We start from the raw sequence: 21,812 nt of genomic DNA on the forward strand, positions 1-21,812 counted from the left end.
GTCTTCCTGATTTGAAAAGATCGGCCGACTTCGGCCGATGTTAGTCGGTGCCGCTGTTACCACAGCCTTAGCTTAGCAGTTCCAAACGGTTCTCGCGCGGGCGGATGACTTGCGAAAACACTGCTATTATCTCTCCCCTCCACGCGCCATCTCTCAATTACGTGACTCGCTGGACGAGACCGGTCCGCTGTCGTTCATAGCGCGCACTCGGCACTGGCAGCAGACGCAACGGCAAGCATGGCGGGCGCAGAGCAGGCAACGGTGAAGGTGCGCATCTCGCAGGGCGAGCTGCTCGGTCGCCGCCGGCGCACAGTGTGGGGGCTCCCCTACTGCTGCTTCCAGGGAATCCCCTACGCGGCGCCACCGGTCGGACCGCTCCGCTTCAAGGTGAGTGCTGGGCTAGAGATGTACCGATGTATTAGTCGACAAAGAGAATTGTTGTGTTGTTGTTGTGGTCTGCAGTCCAGAGAATGGTTTGATATCTGCAACCTACATCCTCCTGAATCTGTTTAGTGTATTCATTTCTTGGTCTCCCTCTACGATTTGTACCCTCCACGCTACCCTACAATACTAAAGTGGTGATCCCTCGATGCCTCAGAATATGTCCTACCAACCGATCCCTTCTTCTAGCCACAAATTTCTCTTCTCTCCAACTCTATTCAATACCTCCTCATGTGATCTACCCATCTAATCTTCAGCATTCTTCTGTAGCACCACATTTCGAAAGCTTCTGTTCTCTTCTTGTCTAAACTATTTATCGCCCACGTTTCACTTCCATACATGGCTACACTCCATACAAATACTTTCAGAAACGACTTCCTGATACGTAAATCTATACTCAATGTTAACAAATTTCCCTTCTTCAGAAAACCCTTTCCTTGCCATTGCCAGTCTACATTTTATATCCTGTGTACTTCGACCATCATCAGTTATTTTGCTCCCCAAATAGCGAAACTCATTTACTACTTTAAGCATTTCATTTCTTAATCTAATTCCCACAGCATCACCCGATTTAATTCGACTACATTCCATTATTCTCGTTTTGCTTTTGTTGATGTTCATCTTATATCCTCCTTTCAAGACCATGTCCATTCCGTTCAGCTGCTCTTCCAGGTCCTTTGCTGTCTCTGACAGAATTACAATGTCATCGGCGAACCTCAAAATTTTTGTTTCTTATACGTGAATTTTAATTCCTGTTCCGAATTTTTCTTTTGTTTCCTTTACTGCCTGCTCAATGTATAGATTGAATAACGTTGGAGTTTCAGTCTCTCCCAACCACTGCTTCCCTTTCAAGCCCCTCGACTCTTATAACTGCCATCTGGTTTCTACATATTGTAAATAGCCTTTCGCTCCCTGTATATTAGCCCTGCCACCTTCAGAATTTGATAGAGAGTATTCCAGTCAGTATTGTCAAAATCTTTCTCTATGTCTACAAATGCTAGAAACGTAGGTCTGCCTTTCCTTAATCTATTTTTTATGATATGTCGTAGGGTCAGTATTGCCTCACGTGTTCCAACATTTCCACGGAATCCAAACTGAGAATTCCTGTTAGTACTTTGCAGCCGTGGCTTATTAAACTGATTTTTCGGTAATTTTCACATCTGTCAACACCTGCTTTCTTTGGGATTGGAATTATTATATTCTTTTTGAAGTCTGAGGGTATTTCACTTGTCTCATACATCTTGCTCACTAGACGGTAGAGTTTTGTTAGGCCTGGCTCTCCCATGCTGTCAGTAGTTCTAATCAATCTAATGGAATGTTGTCTACTCGCGGGGCCTTGTTTCGACTTGGATCTTTCAGTACTCTGTCGAAGTCTTCGCGCAGTATCGCATCTCCCATTTCATCTTCATCTACATACTCTTCCATTTTTATAATATTTTCCTCAAGAACATCGCCCTTGTATAGATCCTCTATATACTGCTTTCACCTTTCTGCTTTCCCTTCTTTGCTTAGAACTGGGTTTCCATCTGAGTGAATTGTAGAGCCGATCGTAGCAAGAATTAACTTGATCACTGTGTGGGGGAGGGGGCGGCGGGGCTAGTCATGAAGTTTTGTCACCTCGAAAAACTCAAGCTGTGATCATGGAACTGGGAGAAGTTGTTAAGGAGCGTACTCACGATGCCCTTTTTGCCTTCAACTTTGCACATGCGTACAAATTTCCTGTGGTGTCACCGCCAGGCACCACACTTGCTAGGTGGTAGCCTTTAAATCGGCCGCGGTCCGGTAGTATACGTCGGACCCGCGTGTCGCCACTGTCAGTGATTGCAGACCGAGCGCCACCACACGGCAGATCTAAAGAGACTTCCTAGCAATCGCCCCATTTGTACAGACGACTTTGCTAGCGATGCTATACTGATAAACTACGCTCTCATTTCCCGAGACGATAGTTAGCATAGCCCTCAGCTACGTCATTTGCTACGACCTAGCAAGGCGTCGTTACCAGTTTATATTGAGATTGTAATTAATGTATCATCAAGAGCGATGTTCTCCAAATATGGATTAAAGTTAAGTATTCCAAGAGCTCCGTACTTTATTTAGTAGACTCAACTCCTTTAACTGTTCCAGACCTCACGCCAGTCTGCGTGAGCTTAAACGCGTGCATTTCGGCCTCCTCTAGCAACACGGTGTTGGCTCTTCTGCCAACATATCATTTCCAACGCCTCAACTGTGCATGAGCATTTTTGCATGCGTAATTTCCTGGAAAAGAAGGTCGAGCGTGAAGTGAATCGCTAGCCGCCATCTGTTTGAGCATTCTGCTTCTCAGCAGACGACATTAGTTGGGTGCCATGTGTGTTTGCTGTGAAGACATTAACAGGTGTAGAACTTTTCAACGATATTTTATTTATACATTTCTCCTAGTTCTCCGCCAGGCTATGAATGCCACGCCAAAAAAAAAAAACCGGTTATTGTTTTGAAGTGAACCAGTCTGCGAGTCCTTTTCGTACATTTTCATACGAATTGGAGCGTTGTTGAGCGACAGCGTGTCCCATTGACGCAAACAGATGATAATCGGACGAAGCAAAGTCTGGATAATAAGCCGCATGGCCGGCCGGGGTGGCCGAGCAGTTCTAGGAGCTTCAGTCTGGAACCGCGTGACCGCTACGGTCGCAGCTTCGAATCCTGCCTCGGACATGGATGTGTGCGATGTCCTTAGGTTAGGTTTAAGTAGTCCTAAGATCTAGGGGACTGATGACCTCAGATGTTGGGTCCCATAGCGCTAAGTGCCGTGGTAGAATAAGCCGCATGCCCTAGCATTTCGCAACCGAACGCCTCGATCGCTCCTCTGGCCTGTTTTGCTGTGTGTGGTGGGGCGTTATCATGGAGCAATATGACTTTGTGTTGCCATTTTCCATATTCCGGTCGTTTTTCACGTAATGCTCGACTTAAATCGATCATTTGTTGTTGGTAGCGATCAGCGTTAAAGGTTTCACAAGGTTTCAGCAGCTCTTAATAGGTGACGCCGTTCTGATCCCACCAAATACAGGCCATTGCCTTCTTTCCAAAGCCATTTGGTCTTGCAGTGGATGTCGATGGTTTGCCTAGATTCAACCATCATTCAGGATTCTCAAAGTATATCCAGTTTTCATCACTTGCCACTATTCGATGGAGAAACGACTTTCTTGTTTATCTAGAGAGCAGCACTTGACAATTGGTCCTTCGATTTGCTTACTGTCGTTTATGTGGAGCCCACTTTCCCACTTTCTGCATCTTTCCCATAACTCTCAACCGAAGACAAACGGCCTTCTGATTCACACTCAATTGTTCCACCAGTTCCTTTTGAGTTTGAGTATCATCTTCATCCAATAAGGCCTGCAGTTCGTTGTCATCGAAATTATTCGGTAGTTTCCTGCGCTCGTCGTTTCTCACGTCAAAATCACCACTTCCGAATTTTTTGATCCACTCGAAACACTATGTTTTCCCAGGAGCATGTTCGCAGAAAGCTTCGACAAATATTCGATGCGATGATGCAGCAGTTTTCTTCAAATGAAAGCAGAAAACCAATGCTGTCCGCAAATCGTAGTTCGTAGGCACAAAACTCGAAATTTTTACGGGTTTGAAACAGATACCGATGTATGGAGAACTTGGGTTACTGTGTTTTGACATTCGTCTTCAGCCGTTACAGGAAGCAGATGGCGCTGCAGACGCTGTCTCACGAGCTCTACACTGACGACTAGCACCATCTATAGGGAAATTCCGGTTTCATACTTCTACACCTGGTACGTGCAATAATGCCCCTCCAAAGGAAACACGCTTATGTTTATAGATGGTTACAGACAGAGAAAAGTCGTATGGAATGCCGATTCTGAAGATTGTTTCAATAAAGTTTGAGGATGTGTTGCTCTGAGCGTCAAGTATTAGATGAAAAGCCTCCGATCACCTTGCTGCAAAGAGTAACATACCGCAACTTTCGAAGTCGGAACGCAAAGAAGAATAAGCCAGAAATTTATCGAAGTATGTATGAAAACTGTTGACGAATATTCATGCTATGGCGGTTTAAAAGCGCAACATCTGAGAAGCCTGACATCTGAACAAAGGAAGTGATGGTGGTATGTATAGACCTTCAACTGGTGAAGCCCACTGACGCAAAAATTACATAATTCAGTAACACAGCCTCCGTTCTCTGCAGTTCTAGGATCCATGAAATTCCCAGTTTTGTCGAGTCCGAGGATACTAATGTACATATCATTTTTCAGATTAAAGTTGCATAATTAAGTAAAGTACAAATGACGCTTTGAAAGGTAATCAACCTTCACAACTAAGAAACGCCCTTAAGTATTTCCCAGTTTCGGAAATAATCAGTGAAATACTTTGTTCTGAAACACAGAATAAATACTTGAAACTGGTATGTAAGTCGCCCTGATTACCAGCTGACGAAATTTTATTGTCAGCCTGCAGTTTCCCAACCAGAAAATGCCTGAAATTTCGCTGTGGATTATTGCTTAGTCAGAGGAGAGGACATTCCCTAGATAGTTGGGAGTTTGTCCCAATTGGTCCAACCTGTCAATGGCCAATTCGTAGCGAAGCTGCAAGTCGTTTCGATCCATTGCTTGCAAAATTTGAACTTTGTAAGCGTGCAAAAGAAATGGTTTATGAAGCGTCTTGTGAACTGCTGAGCGAGGTATGTTTAGGTGTTGTCTGATGCTCGGCGGACTGACTTTGATGGGCTTATTTCAAGGGTCTCTCTACTGTTTCAATCATATGTTTGTTTTCTGCCTGGAGCAGACTGCCAATTAGAGTACCAGAGTCTAGGAACTCCATGTACCAAATCTTAAACGTCTTAAGGTGTGGCTGCACCCTTGGGAGTTCAAGGCAGAAATTTCTTTGAATGGCAATGGGTGACTCCTTTTCCATATTCCATGTCACACATTGGGCTCCCTATCGAGGTGTAGTAATTTCTGGTAATTGTTTAGAAGCTGAAACAAAACAAAGAATCCACATAAAACCTCCTTTTTGGGTTGCTTTACATGATTCCATAAATTGCAAGTCCCTATGTTCCACCGTCTTTTAAACAGTATTTGGAAACTAAGGTTTTATGTGAACACTCCATACAACTGAGCTCCTCGTCCTCTCTCTCTCTCTCTCTCTCTCTCTCTCTCTCTCTCTCTCTGTGTGTGTGTGTGTATGTGTGCGCATTCACTTTGCTTGAAGCTGCAGCTTCGTTTCCACGACATATTGTATGTGTGTGTGTTGTGTTTGTTGTTGTTTTGCAGCCACCACAACCAGCAACCGGGTGGAGCGGAGTCCGGGACGCGACCAAACCTGGCAACATCGCGCCCCAGATCGACATGACGGGGAAGTATGTAGGCGACGAAGACTGCCTCTTCATCAACGTCTGCACGCCCCAGGTGCGTCACATCTCTGCTCGCCACTAAGCACTGCGTTGCCAAAATAGCTTCAACCACCAAGCCGGTTTGCCATGTAATCAAAGGATCGCCATTCTGGATACCACATTCGATTTTGGTGTACAATAGTGAACAACTCATTACATACCAACCACTGATATTTTTTATCATTTCTGTGGCTTCGCTAGCGATGTCTATGACGCTCCATTTCCACTGATCAAATCTGGCAAACTCCGCCCTTTCTCCTAGTTAATGGAACTAAGAGACAGGATGCTTCTCTCTTTTAATGCGGAAGTAGGCGAAGATGCAACCTGAAAATTTATTGTTGCTGTCTTCCAGTCTAGAATCCTCATCAATATTAAGGTTCTGTGTCTCTGCTTTTGTAATGAACTCTGGAAGCAGTATTTAGAAGCGCCATGAAAGAAAGGAAAATATAACAAAAAATAAGAAGCTGATGGCCAGGGAATGGGTAACCCACGATGGTAGAAATGATCCCACCAAACGTGTTGGAGGTGATTGTAAGTGCACATTGTTACCGTCCTTTCTTTTTCCAACCGGTAAATTTTTCCACCAGTTTTTCACAGCAATGCACGTAGGTCAATTGATACTCATTCTCACTGGGTGCAAGCACAAAATGCTGCAATAGTTTCAGTCGATAACAGCTGAAAAAAGAGAACAGCTGTGTTCAAACTTCTGTAGGTTCAAGGTGTGTTCGTTGATTTTGATCGACACTATAAAAAGCGCCAGAATGCAACACAAAATTTTTTTCAAATTGAGAACCAATGGCACTATTCTATCCTATGTCTCTGAAATATACAAATGAGATGCAGAGTCGCACAAATTCTTAAAAATACACTGAAGAGCCAAAGAAACTGGTATGTCTGCCTAATATTGTGTAGGGCCACAGCGAGCACGAAGAAGAGCCGCAACACGACGTGGCGTGGACTCCACTAATGTCTGAATAGTGCTGGAGCGAATTGACCCGCGTGAGTTCCAGCATATGTATGCATTCGCACAGAAATGGTCTTTGGCTTGTGATCGCCGTAGTTATATGTGTGTGGTGTCTTTCTATCGGACATATCCGAAAGAACAGACACCATACACATATAATCTTTTTAGATCTACAACGTAAACCTACAGTTTACTTTGGAGTTCTTAGGGAAAATTTGACTGTTGTCGGTTGTGTATTTTCGCAGCCTCCTCTCACTCGAAAGTAAGATTGTCAGAAATACTGGAATCGTGAAAACTAACAAAGGAGAATAACTCTACGCACTGAAGACACTTCTCCAGAATTATTGGCATATTGGCGAATACCAACTACTGGACGGTTAGGACACAACTCGCTGATCATCCACAGGGAAATATTTCAAAAAAGTTGCCGTCTGAATTAGATAGCTATGAGTTATTTATCTGCTATATGGACTAAAGTACTAGCTGAAAGATTATTTTCAAAAGCTGCTGAAGTAACTGCTACTCGAACAAGTAGAGTAAAAACAGAACATCCCAAAAAAATTTTTTTTAGTTCTCTAGAAAATTAGTTTTGGAACACCATTTTTTCGAATGTAGTATCTGTATTTTGTTTCTTTCTGTTTTCTCCTATGCTGTACGATAGTGTTCTTCTTTTTTCACCAAAGATTTTTTTGTTTAAAATAATTTATAATTAAATTTGATTCTCCTTAAGTTTCCGTTAATTAATGAAACTCACTTTTCGCATCTTCACACGTGCATTAATATTTAACATGAATGTAAAAAGTAAAGTTCGCCACCTATACAACGAAATATCAATATTTTCCATCAAATAATCATATATGTTGATAGTAGGCTGACACTCTATTCTAGAAGTATCGATATTTATCTTTCGATCTTCCATACCTACTGCCCCTCTTCCTCACAGAATTCAGAGCATTACGTTACGCGGTACTAGCGTCATGTCTGCTGGGGGTGACTAATTTTTTGCCCGATGCGTTGACCTTCTGTATGTAGTTCTTCAACAAATTGACCTCAGTGTGCATTATAGGTGTCTCTCTATCTTTCTGACGCCATCCTTCTTCCTCACTGTGAACTCTATATCCGCTTTTTTGACAGTTTATACACCAGGTAGTACACTATGTGATCAAAAGTATACGGACACCCTCCGATATATACGTTTTTCATATTAGGTGCATTGTGTTGCCACCTACTGCCAGGTACTCCATATCAGCGACTCAGTAGTCGTTAGACATCGTGAGAGAGCAGAATGGGGCGCTCCCCAGAACTCACGGACATCGAACGTGGTCAGGTGATTGGGTTGTCCGACACCTATCCAGACCATCATACAGGAATTGCATCAGATGCTCTGTGGAACTCACGGACTTCGAACGTGGTCTGGTGATTGGGTGCCAATTCTGTCATACGTCTGTACGCGAGATTTCCACACTCCTAAACGTCCCACTGTGTCCGATGTGATAGCGAAATGGAAACGTGAAGGGACACGTACAGCACAAAAGCGTACAGGCTGACCCCATCTGTTGACTGACAGAGACCACTTACAGTTGAAGAGGGTCGTAATGTGTAATAGGCAGACATCTATCCAGAACGTCACACAGGAATTCCAAACTGTATCAGGATCCACTGCAAGTACTATGACAGTTAGGTGGGAGGTAAGAAAACTCATAAAGCACACAGACACACAGGTAAATGCAAAACAAACGACGCCTCGCTTGGTGTAAAGAGCGCAAACATTGGACGATTGAACAGTGGAAAAACGTTGGAGTGACGAATCACGGTACAGAATGTGGCGATCCAATGACAGGGTGTGGCTATGGCGAATGCTTGGTGAACGTCATTTGCCAGAGTGTAGTGCCACACGATAAAATAAGGGAAATCAGAGCTCGCACGGAAAGATATAGGTGTTCATTCTTTCCGCGCGCTACACGAGATTGAAATAACAGAGAATTGTGAAGGTGGTTCGATGAACCCTCTGCCAGGCACTTAAATGTGATTTTCAGAGTATCCATGTAGATGTAGATGTAGAACTGTAAAATTCGGAGGCGGTGGTGTTATGGTGTGGTCGTGTTTTTCATGGAGGGATCTTGCACCTCTTGTTGTTTTGTGTGGCACTATCACAGCACAGGCCTACATTGATGTTTTAAGCACCTTCTTGCTTCCCACTGTTGAGGAGCAATTCGGGGATGGAGATTGCATCTTTCAACACGATCTAGCACCTGCTCATAATGCACAGCCTGTGGCGGAGTGGTTGCACGACAATAACATCCCTGTAATGGACAGGCCCGCACCGTGTCCTGATGTGAATCCTGTATAACACCTTTGGGATGTTTTGGAACGGCCACTTCATGGCAGGCCTCACCGACCGACATCAATACTTCTCCTCAGTGCAGTACTCCGTGACGAATGGGCTACCGTTCCCCAAAAAACCTTCGAGCACCTGGTTGAACATATGCCTGCGAGAGTGGAAGCTGTCACCAAGGCTAAAGGTGGGTTAACACCATATTGAATTTCAGCATTACCGATGGAGGGTGCAACGAACTTATAATTAATTTTCAGCCAAGTGTCAGGATACTTTTGATCACATAATGTATATGCAGGATCGCACTGCTCGTTCAACCTTTCGTAAGGCGCGTGTTTCTGGATCCGGTTCCACAAGATTGAGGCTTATCTCGGACAAACAGGATACCGTACCTATCTTCCGCGGTATTATCTGGAAAGATAAAGTCACTTGCAGAAAACTCTGTTGATGGTGTACTTAAGCAGCGGAGATATAGCGAATCGCCAAGGCCGAAGAATGTCTTGCTAGACCGTATCAATGGGCAGTGTCATGACGACATGCAGGTTTTAGGCTTCTCCCAAATTACATAAGCACAAGAAATGTTTCGTCACCATCACACTTATGCATGTCATCCTGCTTGAAAAGTGTGAAAGAAAGATAGCGAAAACTGGGAATTTTTGGTAAGGTTCTATGGGGGCCAAACTGCTGAGGTCATCGGTCCCTAGGCTGACACGCTACTTAATCTAACTTAAACTAACTTACGCTAAGAGCAACACACACACCCATTCCCGAGGGAGGACTCGAAAGTGCGACGGGGGGAGCCGTGCGAACCATGACCAGGCGCCTCAGACCGCGCGTTTAAACTGCGCGGCAGATAACGAAGAATCGGCTGTGGAAGCAATTCACCATCACTATAGGACAGCTATAGCATTGGTAATACACACTGAGGCGACGAAAGTCATGGAATAGCCATATGTACACGTATACAGATGGCAGCAGTTTCGCGTACCCATGGTATAATAGGGCAGGCATTGGCAGAGCTATCGTTTGCACTCAGGTGATTCATGTGAAAATGTTTCTGACGTGATCATGATCGCATGACTAGAATTAACAACCTTGGAACGCGGCATGGTAGCTGGAACTAAAAGCATGGAACATCCCATATCGGAAATTGTTAGGAATTCAATATTCCGAGATCCACAGTGTCAAAAGTGTGACGAAAATACCAAATTTCAGGCATTACCTCTCACAACGAGCAATACAGGCGGAAGGCCTTCACTTAACGACCGAGAGCAACAGCGTTTGCTCAGAGTTCTTGGTGCTAACAGACAAACAACACTGCATGAAATAGCCGCACAAAAAATCTGGGATGTACGACGAACCGCAGAAATCAATATGGAACGTATTAAAAACATATCCGTTACGACACTGCGGCAAAATGTAGCGTTAGTGGGCTATGGCAGCACACGACAGACAAGAGTGTCTTTGCTAACAGCACGAGATCGCCTGCAGCGCCCCTTCCGTGAACATATAGCCTGGGCCCCACGCGCCTGTAAAACCGTGTCCTGGCAATATGAGTGTCGATTTCAGTTGGTAAGAGCTGATGCTAGATATCGAGTGTGGCATAGTACCAACGAAGACATTGACCCGAGTTATCAAGAAGATACTGTGCTAACATAATGGCTCGATAATGGCGGGGGCTGTGTTCACATGGAACGGACTGGCGTCCCCTGATCCAGCAGAACCGATCATTGAATGGGAATGGTTATGTTCCACTACTTGGAGACCATCTGCAGCCATTCATCATGTTCGCAAACAACGATGGAAATTCTATGATTGACAATATGCTATGTCAGAAGATTCTGGATAATTCGAGTGAATGATTTAGCCACCCATATCTCCCGACATGATTGCCATCCAAGGTTTATGGGACGTAGCCGGGAGGTCAGTTTGTGCTCAAAATCGAACACCGGCTGCACTTGATCAATTACGGAAAGCTATAGAGGCAGCATAGTTCAGTATTTGTGTAGAGGCTTCCAACCTCTTGCGTGCATGCCAAGTCCAGCTTCTGCACCATGCCGGACAAAAGGAGATTCGACACAATATTAGAAGGTATCCCACGGCTTTCGTCATCTCAGTGTCTTCCGCAATGACACACACAAATGCCTTAAAAAAGCGGACGTTTACAAGAAGACACTAAAAGACGCCCATACAACAGGTGTTTTTTGCAGCTGCGAGCTTCCTAATGAGGGAAACAGCGCTTATCATCCTCTAACTTCAACTGAATGCGAATTTGTCCTAAGTCACATAAACATTAATTGAACTTAGGTCTGTTTTCTATCACTAAGAAAACGAGAAACGGGAATTTAACTTCCGAACAGATCTATCAATGAGGGATTGAACTCTACCAAACCCTTACTAGCATCTTGCTCTTGCAGGGTACCTGAGGTTATGATGATCATAGGAGGTGGCATGGCGTGCTGGTATGCACATTGGGCAAAAGCTTAGTGAACTATATTAGAACAAAAAAGCCCTCGGTCACAAAATATTAAGTCAAAATTCACCAGGTTTCGACGCTACTATGAGCGTCGTCTTCAGAATTAAACTAACTGTTCTAAAACATATTAGGTATATAATCCATTAATAAAATTAAAGTTTGTACTGACTGGAAAGAGATGCTGTACTTACAAGTCACATTTAAAAAAAATCTAAGCCGGAAAGTCGACGTCATGAATAGTTGTAAATAAGATGGCGAGCCGCTAAGGGCAGTTCGTACTTGAGTGAACAAGGGCTGCAACAATACTGGGGTGCCCACGTTAGAAAGTGTGGGCAAGTAAACATGGTGTTGCTACGAGCGCCATATAGTAGCCGCAGAAACAACTAGGCTACTGTACATTAAAAATTAGACACATGAAATTGTGATGCAGCTGATTCAGGCATAACGTAAGCACTAATAATAATAGGATGATGTTACATATTTATCTGCTTTAAACAGATGTACATTTTGTAACGTAAAAAAAGTCAGTTATGACATACAAGAAAACGGCAAAGATGTAACAGGAAAACAACATTTCGGTAAACTGCATGAGGAAATCTGAATCAAAGATCAAGCAATGGCCTTATACAGTCGAAAAAGTTTTTATTTCGCAGCTGCAGCTGTTCGTTGAGAATGAGGCCATCATGACGAGAGAGATGTTTGAAAATCTCCAATTCCTCTAAAACATCTAAATTACGCCCCTTCTTTTCGGTATGCAGAATATTGCTATCACCTATGGCTTTAGCCACGTGTCCAGTAATTAAGAGATGATCGGCAAAGGATGAATTTAGGGGACTGGTGCCGTTCTTTCTCAAAAGATGTTCTTTATATCCGGTGGTAAAGCACGTCCAGTTTGCCCTTTATAATAGGAGGAGCAGGTATCACAGATGATCTTATAAACGCCAGAACTTTCTGTAGGGGAGCGAATGGATTCCTAATTATGAATGAAGTTTCTCCTCAGATTATTATTAGTAGAGAAGGCAACATTGCAGTTGTATTTGTTGCGAAGCATGCGCTGAATCTGATAGGAAATGGGTCCTATGAAAGGAATAGAAAAACGTTTTTTGGGTTAATTTTAGTGCATGAGGTGTTGAGCGTGGTAGTTCTTGCAGTTTTATTTTTTAGGATATCGTCCACTATGTTAGGTGTATATTCATTATTGACTGCTATGGTTTTAAGTAAATTAATCTCCTCATTAAACTTTTCTGTTGAAAGTGGTATAGAGGTGGCTCGGTGGACGGCAGAGTGAAAAAAGGCCAATTTTTGAGACTGTGGATGAAAAGAGGAAGCAGGCACGATTTGGTCAGTATACGTTTCTTTTCGAAAAATATTGAAAGTGATGTTATTGTCTTCTATTGTAAGCGTCAAGTCTAAATAATGTAATTGGCGGTTTTTGTTTCCGAGTTCAATAGTGAAAGAAATTTTTTCATGGAGGTCGTTAAAAAGTTTAAATATATGATCAATTCTATCGGCGGGTCCGTTATAGATGACTAGAATATCATCAACGTATCTTGTGTAAGAAAGGATACCTAGTGAAGCAGCTGAGACACAGTTAAACTGCTTTTCTTCCAAAGAATTGGTAAAGATATCGGCAAGGATGCCGGCTAAAGGGTTGCCCATAGCGAGCCCATCAGACTGCTGGTACAGTTGTCCGTTGAATTCAATGTAGTTGTACTTGACAACGACATTAATGAGATTCACAAAATCGGTAATCTGTTCATCTGATAGATCTTTTTTAAACTGACGTAAATTTTCTTCCACAATGATGAGCGTCTCATATGCCGGGACATTGGTATAAAGATCTTTAATATCTAAGGAAAAGAGCTTGGTGCCTGAACTGCATACTAAGTTTTTAATATTTTGGACCAAAACGTGGCTGTTAGGAACGGAATAATTATTTTCGAAAACTAAAGATTTTTTCAAGGTTTCGTGTAGAAATCGGGCCATGCTATTGGAGATTGGACGTATTGGATGATTAGGTTTATGAGTTTTGAACTGGGACCGAAGTTTAGGAGGCTGAGGGTTCATATTGATGAGTAGTTTCTTTTGGAAAGGTTTTATAAGAAATTTTGCATTGCTAATGGCTGACCTCACTTCTTTCTGTAATTTAGGAGTCGGATCATCATGCAGCTCCGATATGTTGTTTTCACTGAAGAAATTTTCAATTTTAGAAACATACTGAGAAATATAAGCAATGACTAGACAACAACCTTTATCGGATTTCGTTATTAAAGCATTTGCTGTTGTAAGTTTATTATTAATGGAAGTTACTAAAATTCTGTCGTTATGCGTAGCATTAGGCAAAGTAACTGTATTTTTCTCTAGCATGCGGGTTACATCATACGCAATTCTGGCTTGAGAAGCATTATATATCTTATTATAATCGAGGCCGATTTTTAAATCAACAAGCATATTTTCTCTCACATCTCTGTCTGACAGGTTAGGCCTGACATTGTATTTTAGTCCTTTTCCTAACAGGACTTTTTCATTCTGAGTAAAGACGATGTCGGTTTTATTTAAAGTTCTTTCATTAAAGACGTGACTGCTTTCTTTAAATGTATTCTGAGGGCATTTTTCATTAGAAAGCAAACAAAAAAGATTGCTGAGCTTCTTCTCGTGTTTTTACATTATACCTATTTTACAAATCTCTAGATGTTCGTTAATTTACGTCCACATGTCATCAATATTAAAATTATAGTTAACACAAGAAGTGTTTGTGATATTTAAGTACAAATGGTATGCTTCTTCGTTAAGACGGTCTTTTTTAGCGTACAGCTCTTTTATCCTATTACAAATAATATTCTTAATGATACTTCTAAAGGATTTTGGATGTTTCTTACATACAGAAAAATTGATGTAGGCTTTTGTATAATTCGGGACAAGTCCCCTTTCTTCGCACTGCTTGTTAAAATAGATAGCCATACTTGTATTTAAAATTTCATTTTTTAATTCTTTATATTTCGAAGCAGCCTTAGACACCTGGGCAGGTAAGAAACGTAAAACTTTGAACATAGCTGCTAAGGTTCAGTGACCATGTCAGAATTATATTAGAACAAATAAGCCCTCGATCACAAAATATTAAGTCAAAATACCAAAGTGCACTTGCAAACCATTAATAGAATGTTTCAAATTTAAAATTGCACATTAAAAACGCATAACATAAAGGAAGTTTATAAAATGGGATTGACAGGATGTGCACATTTGCTAAGCAGGAACGTCTAGAGGATAAACATATTTCACTAGGTGATAGATAGATACCGCCTACAGGAAAATTAAAGAGACCTTTGGATAAAAGACAAGCAGTTGTATGACTATCAAGAGCTCTGATGTAAAACCAGTCCTAAGTAAAGAACAAAAAGCTGAAAGACGGAAGGAGTATGGAGAGGCTCTATACAAGAAAGCTATTTTATAGTAAGGGAAGGGGACATAGATGAAGATGAGACAGGAGATACGAAACTGCGGGAAGAATCTGACAAAGCTCTGAAAGATCTGAGTCGCAATAGGACGCCGAGAGTAGAGGATGTTTCCGTTAGAACAACTTATAGCTTTGGGAGAGGCAGCCATGACCAAACTCTTCCATCTGGTGAGCAAGACATATGGGACTTCTTCATCGATGGTTGTTATAGCGGTCGAGTTTACCAGCTTGCTCTATGCGCCTACGTCACGTAATCCCGACAGCCAATGAAGGTTCAGTATGTTCCGAGCGGTCTGCGAGCGTTAAACGTGATCGCAGCGAGTTGTTTAATGAGATTTGATTCCACTTGTTGCGAGTTGTCATCACTGATTGTGTTGGTCAATGATGAAATCTGCATAAGCAAGCGAGAGACATAATTTGCAGGATGTACGCTTTCTTCAAGCGGAAAGCACGAGCATGCCCTTACAGCAAATGTCAGTTGTAATCGTCAACAATGAAATCCTCGTCCGTGCCTCGACGTGCGCGAACCGCCATCGTTCGTGGACCGGACTGTAGTTTCTCAGGAAACTTTTCCTTGACCTTAGGCGTTATGGCTAGGGTTGTTGCTCATGCATGGGATGCGTTTTTTCGTTCTTTCCCTGTTTCCTGCTGTGACTTCAAAATTTGCACTGGCATACAGCGGAGATATCTAAACAACTATTGGAATGAGAATATTAAAAGTTCCACTTTAAATAATTATTGGTTATAGTGTAATATAATCGGTATGTTTGGTACACACTGAAAAGTGTTTACCATGTTGGGTCAAAGAGTTCTCTGGCAATTAAAAGCTGATTGCTGGAAATACATATCGTGTATGATGTGCTATCACATATCGATACCACTGCATGGGTGTCACGGCAAAGGATTTGCAAGTTTCGGTTAGACGTCGCTAGTGGTCACGCAGGATCCGGCGGACCCAGTGTTGAACGCCAGATCAGCCACGACTCCAGCGGCTCTGTACCCTCTGACACCGCAATATAGGATGGCTAGCGGCAGCTACTCAGCCCACTCACACTTGGGCCCTTCCACTTCGGCATCACAGTTTGTGCTTAATAGAGCAAGCATCATTCTACACTATGTGATCAAAAGTATCCGGACACCTGGCTGAAAATGACTTACAAGTTCGTGGCGCCTTCCATCGGTAATGCAGGAATTCAGTATGGTGTTGGCCCAACCTTAGCCTTGATGACAGCTTCCACTCTCGCAGGCATACGTTCAATCAGGTGCTGGAAGCCCATTCTTCACGGAGAGCTGCACTGAGAAGAAGTATCGATGTTGGTCGGTGAAGCCTGGCACGAAGTCGGCGTTCCAAAACATCCCAAAGGTGTTCTATAAGATTCAGGTCATGACTGTTGAGGCCAGTCCATTACAGGGATGTTACTGTCGTGTAACCACTCCGCCACAGACCGTACATTATGAACAGGCGCTCGATCGTGTTGAAAGATGCAATCGCCATCCCCGAATTGATCTTCAACAGTGGAAAGCAAGAAGGTGCTTAAAACATCAATGTACGCCTGTGCTGTGATAGTGTCACGTAAAACAACAGGGGGTGTAAGCCACCTGCATGAAAAACACGACCTTACCGTAACACCATCGCCTCCGAATTTTACTGTTGGTACTACTCATGCTGGCAGATGACGTTCACTGGGCATTCGACATGCCCACACCCTGCCATCGGATCGCCACATTGTGTACCGTGATTCGTCACTCCACATAACGTTTTACCACTGTTCAATCGTCCAATATTTACGCTCTTTACACCAAGCGAGGCGTCGTTTGGCATTTACCAGAGTGAAGTGGGGCTCACGAGCAGCCGCTCGACCATGAAGTACAAGTTTCCTCACCTCCCGCCTTACTTTTATAATACTTGCAGTGGATCCTGATGCAGCTTGGAATTCCTGAGTCATGGTCTAATGGTCTGGACAGATGTCTGCCTATTACACATTACGACCCTCTTCAACTGTCGGTGGTCTCTGTCAGTCAAATGGTTCAAATGGCTCTGAGCACTATGGGACTTAACTTCTAAGGTCATCAGTCCCCTAGAACTTAGAACTACTTAAACCTAACTAACCTAAGGACATCACACACATCCATGCCCGAGGCAGGATTCGAACCTGCGACCGTAGCGGCCGCGCGGTTCCAGACTGTAGCGCCTTTAACCGCTTGGCCACAACGGCCAGCCTCTGTCAGTCAACAGACGGGGTCGGCCTGTACACATTTGTGCTGTACGTGTCCCTTCACGTTTCCCCTTCACTATCAGATCGGAAACAGTGGACCTAGGGATGTTTAGAAGTGAGGAAATCTCGCGTACAGACGAATGACATAAGTGAAACCCCAATCAGCTGACCACGTTACAAGTCTGTGAGTTCCGCAGAGCGCCCCATTCTGCTCTCTCACGATGTCTAATGACTACCGATTTCGCTTATATTGAGTACCTGGCAGCAGGTGGCAGCACTATGCACCTAATATGAAAAACGTATGTTTTTGGGGGTGTCCGGATACTTTTGATCTCGTAGTGTATATTTGTCATGAGTTTTCATACACTTTGAGAAACACAAGGTAAGTAAATCTTTTGTTTACTGTGTTCAGTTGTTCACTAATTGTTTCTACCCGTGTCCTCCTTTCCTATGATGGCAGTTACCACACCACTGTGTAGCCCACCTCTCCTTACCATTGTATACAAAGTTGTACACAACATATAATAATATGCTTGGCGTTACTGAAAAATCGTTTGAAACTACTGGATAATTTTAAAACGTTTGTTGCAACCACTACCTCTGAGTGAAACCAGACAAAATTTAAATACTCATACCTCGATTTTGCTATGTCCCCCCCCACCCCCTACTGCTTAGTGGTCAGCATAGCTCACTGCCCTGTGGAAGATGGGTTCTTTCCTGCTATAGCTAGCGATTTTTCCTCGCTGGGAGAATTCGAGTGGGATCCAGTCAGCCTCATGATGTCATCTGAGGATCTACTTGAGTGAGAAGTAGCGGCTCCAAGATGTGCAAAGCCAACAAAGGCTGTGAGAGCGTTGTGCTGATCCAACCCCCCCCCCCCCCCCCCCTCCATCCACATGATGTCATCTGCCAGAGGAGGACATTGCGGTCGGTTAATCTCGACTGGCCCATCTGAGGCCTTTGCTTTTTGGTTTACTTTTTTCTTTCTTATTGTGGCGGGGCATGGCGAATGCAGTGCAGTGATTTGCCAACAGCTGCCGTCAGAGGGCTCCAGTGGTCTCCTGCCGGTGATGGTCCACATCCACGGCGGTGGTCTGATGCTGGGCTCCGGCAACGAAGATTTTGGCGGTCCCGATTTCCTCATCCGCTACGGCGTCGTCTTCGTCTCCCTCAACTACCGCCTCGGAGTCCTAGGTAAGTATACCAACACCGTGTCTGCCAGCACACGCACGCCAATCAGCGACTGGTACAAATGAGAATGGATCCCTCCTTTGCCCAAAAAGTTTCTAGACTGGATTAACACAAAACAGAGAAAAGTTAAGACGGAGTGTTCCATGCAGTCTCCTCCAATCATATACAGCGCACAGAACGTTCATACGGCCACATACTAACTCTATTGGCCACATTGGACCACTTGCGCCTTTCTGCGCTCAGACCTTCCTTTTCATGTTGCACTGGCCAATTCGTGCCCTGCCCAACACTGTTTCATTTTCTTTGACTGTAATTTACTCTGTTCGTCTGACATTTGTATAGCCTTTGGCTGTGCCATTTATGCTGAAAATTTGTACTTCTTAATAAGAGTTAATTTTACTTTTTCTGTACATATGTTTTCTAGAGATCTTGATGAATTTTTCAAATCCATTGTCCTCCTGTTTTTTTTTTTTTTTTTTGCTAAGTTTTTCGTCTGAAGTTGTTTTAAAATTCCATTTCCTTGCATTCTAAAGATATCAAAGAAGTCCATACTAATATATAGAGGGGAGAGTTATACCGGTTTTACCACAAAATCTGTAAATTGTTGTGCAAAAGAATATATGACTTAGATCTGTTGGAACGTTTATTACAGTATCGTTTAAAAATTTGAAGTAAATCACTCAAGAAATTTTCAAGATCTTTTTCGTTCACATTCTATACGATTTATTATAATTTCGAGTTCCATAACTTGAAATTAAGGAAAGAGGCAATGAGGGGACAAAATTTTCGTCCTGGTGCAATTGCCAGGGATATCCGATATTATGATGTAGAGCCAGTTCCCATGTGTATTTGCGGAGCACTGCTGGTTCTCTGGCAATCTATAAATTACAGGAATACTCTTGAATGTCCTAGAAATCCTAAACATTGGGATTAAAACGTTCTTCAATATTCCCAAACGTCTTAGAACAAGAAATATGTAATTACCTTTTTACATTAAGGTGTATGATGCACGTTAGTTTTTGATACTAAAGGAGATAGTTTAATTCTACCTTATGTAACTTGTTTAATTATTAACTTAATTTACCCTGACACGGTAAATGATGTAGAATGTTGTTCAGTAATCATCAGTGTTCGGGGAACTGTTAACAGTTCTAGAAGTTACGGCTTCTGATAGTGTATAAGACGAACTTCAACTCGATTACATGAATAAAATGTGTAATCCCGAAGTTGATATCCACGTAGGAATTTCAGTGATAATTACGAAAGTGAAGTTTATTGATTTTCAGTGTTAAATACCTAAATACATTCCAGAGGGCATAAGTAAATGAAAAGAGGAACGAGAAAGATGTATATTATCAAAGAATGAGTGAATCAATGTAAGATAAAGCATGAAAAAATTCAGTTACAGATTTTGTGTGAATAAAATAATATTTTTTTGCTTCAACACACACAGTGTTTATGTGATTTGGAAAATGGTTTAAGTTTTTTCTTCCCATCACATAGAAACGTAAGGAGACAAAAAAGGAAATGACTGAGCAAAACGAGTATTTAAACTAACCCTAATAATTACGTGTAATACTGTGCTTTGTATAGAAAGTTTCGTATCACCTTGGTGTTTCCTAGACGTTTAATGCGGTGCAAGAGTGGCAGTATTGTCAGTGGGTGAGGTTATAAGCAGCTGTGGTGATGCCCGTGTCTCATGTTGCAGGCTTCCTGAACGCGGGGGACCATCTAGTGCCAGGGAACATGGGCTTCAAGGACCAGGTGATGGCGCTACGCTGGGTCAAGGACAACATCGCCAGCTTCGGGGGAGACCCCGACAACGTCACCATCTTCGGCGGCAGCGCTGGAGGCTTGTCCTGCCACGGTCTCATCCTGTCGCCATTGGCCAAGGGTGCGTGCATGGTCGTTATTAATCTCAACAACTACTCGGGAAAAGGGTTCTACGACATCCTACAAATCAGAGTGTGGAATGTGTGATGCTTCCTATCACAGTGCTTTGGACATTTTGTAGTTTGTTGATTGATTTGAGGAAGGACAGCAAACAGCGAGATCTTCAGTGCTGTCGGATTAGGGAAGGATGTGGAAGGAAGTCGGTCATGCCCTTTCAAAGGACCATCCTGGCGTTTGCCTGAAGCGAATTAGGATATCCACGGAAAACTTAAATCAAGATAGCTGGACGTGGGTTTGAACCTTCATCGTCCCAAATGCGCATCCAGTGTGCTAACCACTGCACCACCTCGCTCGGTACATTTAGTGCATTTTGGCTATTTTAATGCAAGTAATACAGGGTGCATCAAAAAGAATCATCTGATTTCAAAGAAAGAATCATAACTATTATGTTCTTTGATATATGTGCTTGAACAAAGTTTACATGTTTCCCGCTAGTTAGCAGCAGTGTGCGCCCACTTAAGATCTAGTAAAAATGGTCTCGGGACAACAGAAACTGTTTTGTGTTCTACGCTTTGCGCAGTGCGGGTCAGTAATAGCTGTTCAGCATGGCTCTCGTACTAGGTATGTTGTTGATCCACCTACAGCACAGAGCATTAGACGATTGCATGAACAGGTTGTTTGCGTATAGGCAAATCGCAGGGCCATCATCGAGTGTCTGACACAGAGATCGAACGCATCTGCCATAGTTACACAAGGAGTCTGCAGAAATCCGTTCGCCATGCAACTCAACAGCTCAACATGCCCCCGATGTCCGTCTGGCGTGTGCTGCGATACACTTGAAACCATACAAAATTCATCTACTAGAAGCTCTTAGTGAAGGTGCCAAACAACAACATGTGGAATTCCGTAATTTCGTTCTTTCCGAGATGGAGGATTACAGTTTTCTTCCACACTTAGTGTTTACTCATGAGGCAACATTACATTTAAATTCGAAGGTGAACCGTCGTGATGTGAGAACATGGGCTATAGGACAACCACATGAAGTTGTACAACATGAGAGGAACTCTCCAAAATTAAATGTGTTTTGCACAGTTTGGCGGGAAAAGGTGTATGGTTCATTTTTATTTGCCGAGAACACCATTACAGGAAACACATTTCTCAATGTGCTTGAGAACTTTCCTTTTCCACAATTCGAAACTGATTCGAACGACTTCATTTACCAACAGGATGGGGCACCGCCACACTGGTGTGTGGAATTGCGGGAATTTTTAAACTAAGGGATTTCTGAACGATGGATCGGTCTCAGTGGACCAAATGATTCAGCGTTTCATTACAAGCTCACCAGACCTCACTGTATGTGCTTATTTCTTGTGGGGGTTTATAAAAGACTCCATGCATGTGCCTCCATTACCATCGACAATAAATGAACTGAGACATTGCATAACAACAGCTC

The 21,812-nt window shown here is 43.0% G+C and overlaps 1 protein-coding gene across 1 annotated transcript in view; it reads left to right on the forward strand.

Moving 5' to 3' along the window:
• Positions 1 to 212: 212 nt before the first annotated feature.
• Positions 213 to 21,812, forward strand: part of LOC124717012 (esterase FE4-like) — a 107,007-nt gene continuing 85,407 nt past the window's right edge. Inside the window, exons 1-4 of the mRNA XM_047243654.1 lie at positions 213 to 387; positions 5,712 to 5,846; positions 18,310 to 18,469; positions 20,175 to 20,360. Of these exons, the coding sequence (XP_047099610.1) occupies positions 238 to 387; positions 5,712 to 5,846; positions 18,310 to 18,469; positions 20,175 to 20,360 (631 nt within the window). The 5' untranslated portion in view covers positions 213 to 237. The remainder of the gene's footprint in view (positions 388 to 5,711; positions 5,847 to 18,309; positions 18,470 to 20,174; positions 20,361 to 21,812) is intronic.

The sequence above is a fragment of the Schistocerca piceifrons genome, chromosome 9 (genome assembly GCF_021461385.2).
Source record: "Schistocerca piceifrons isolate TAMUIC-IGC-003096 chromosome 9, iqSchPice1.1, whole genome shotgun sequence".
Lineage (NCBI taxonomy): Eukaryota > Metazoa > Arthropoda > Insecta > Orthoptera > Acrididae > Schistocerca > Schistocerca piceifrons.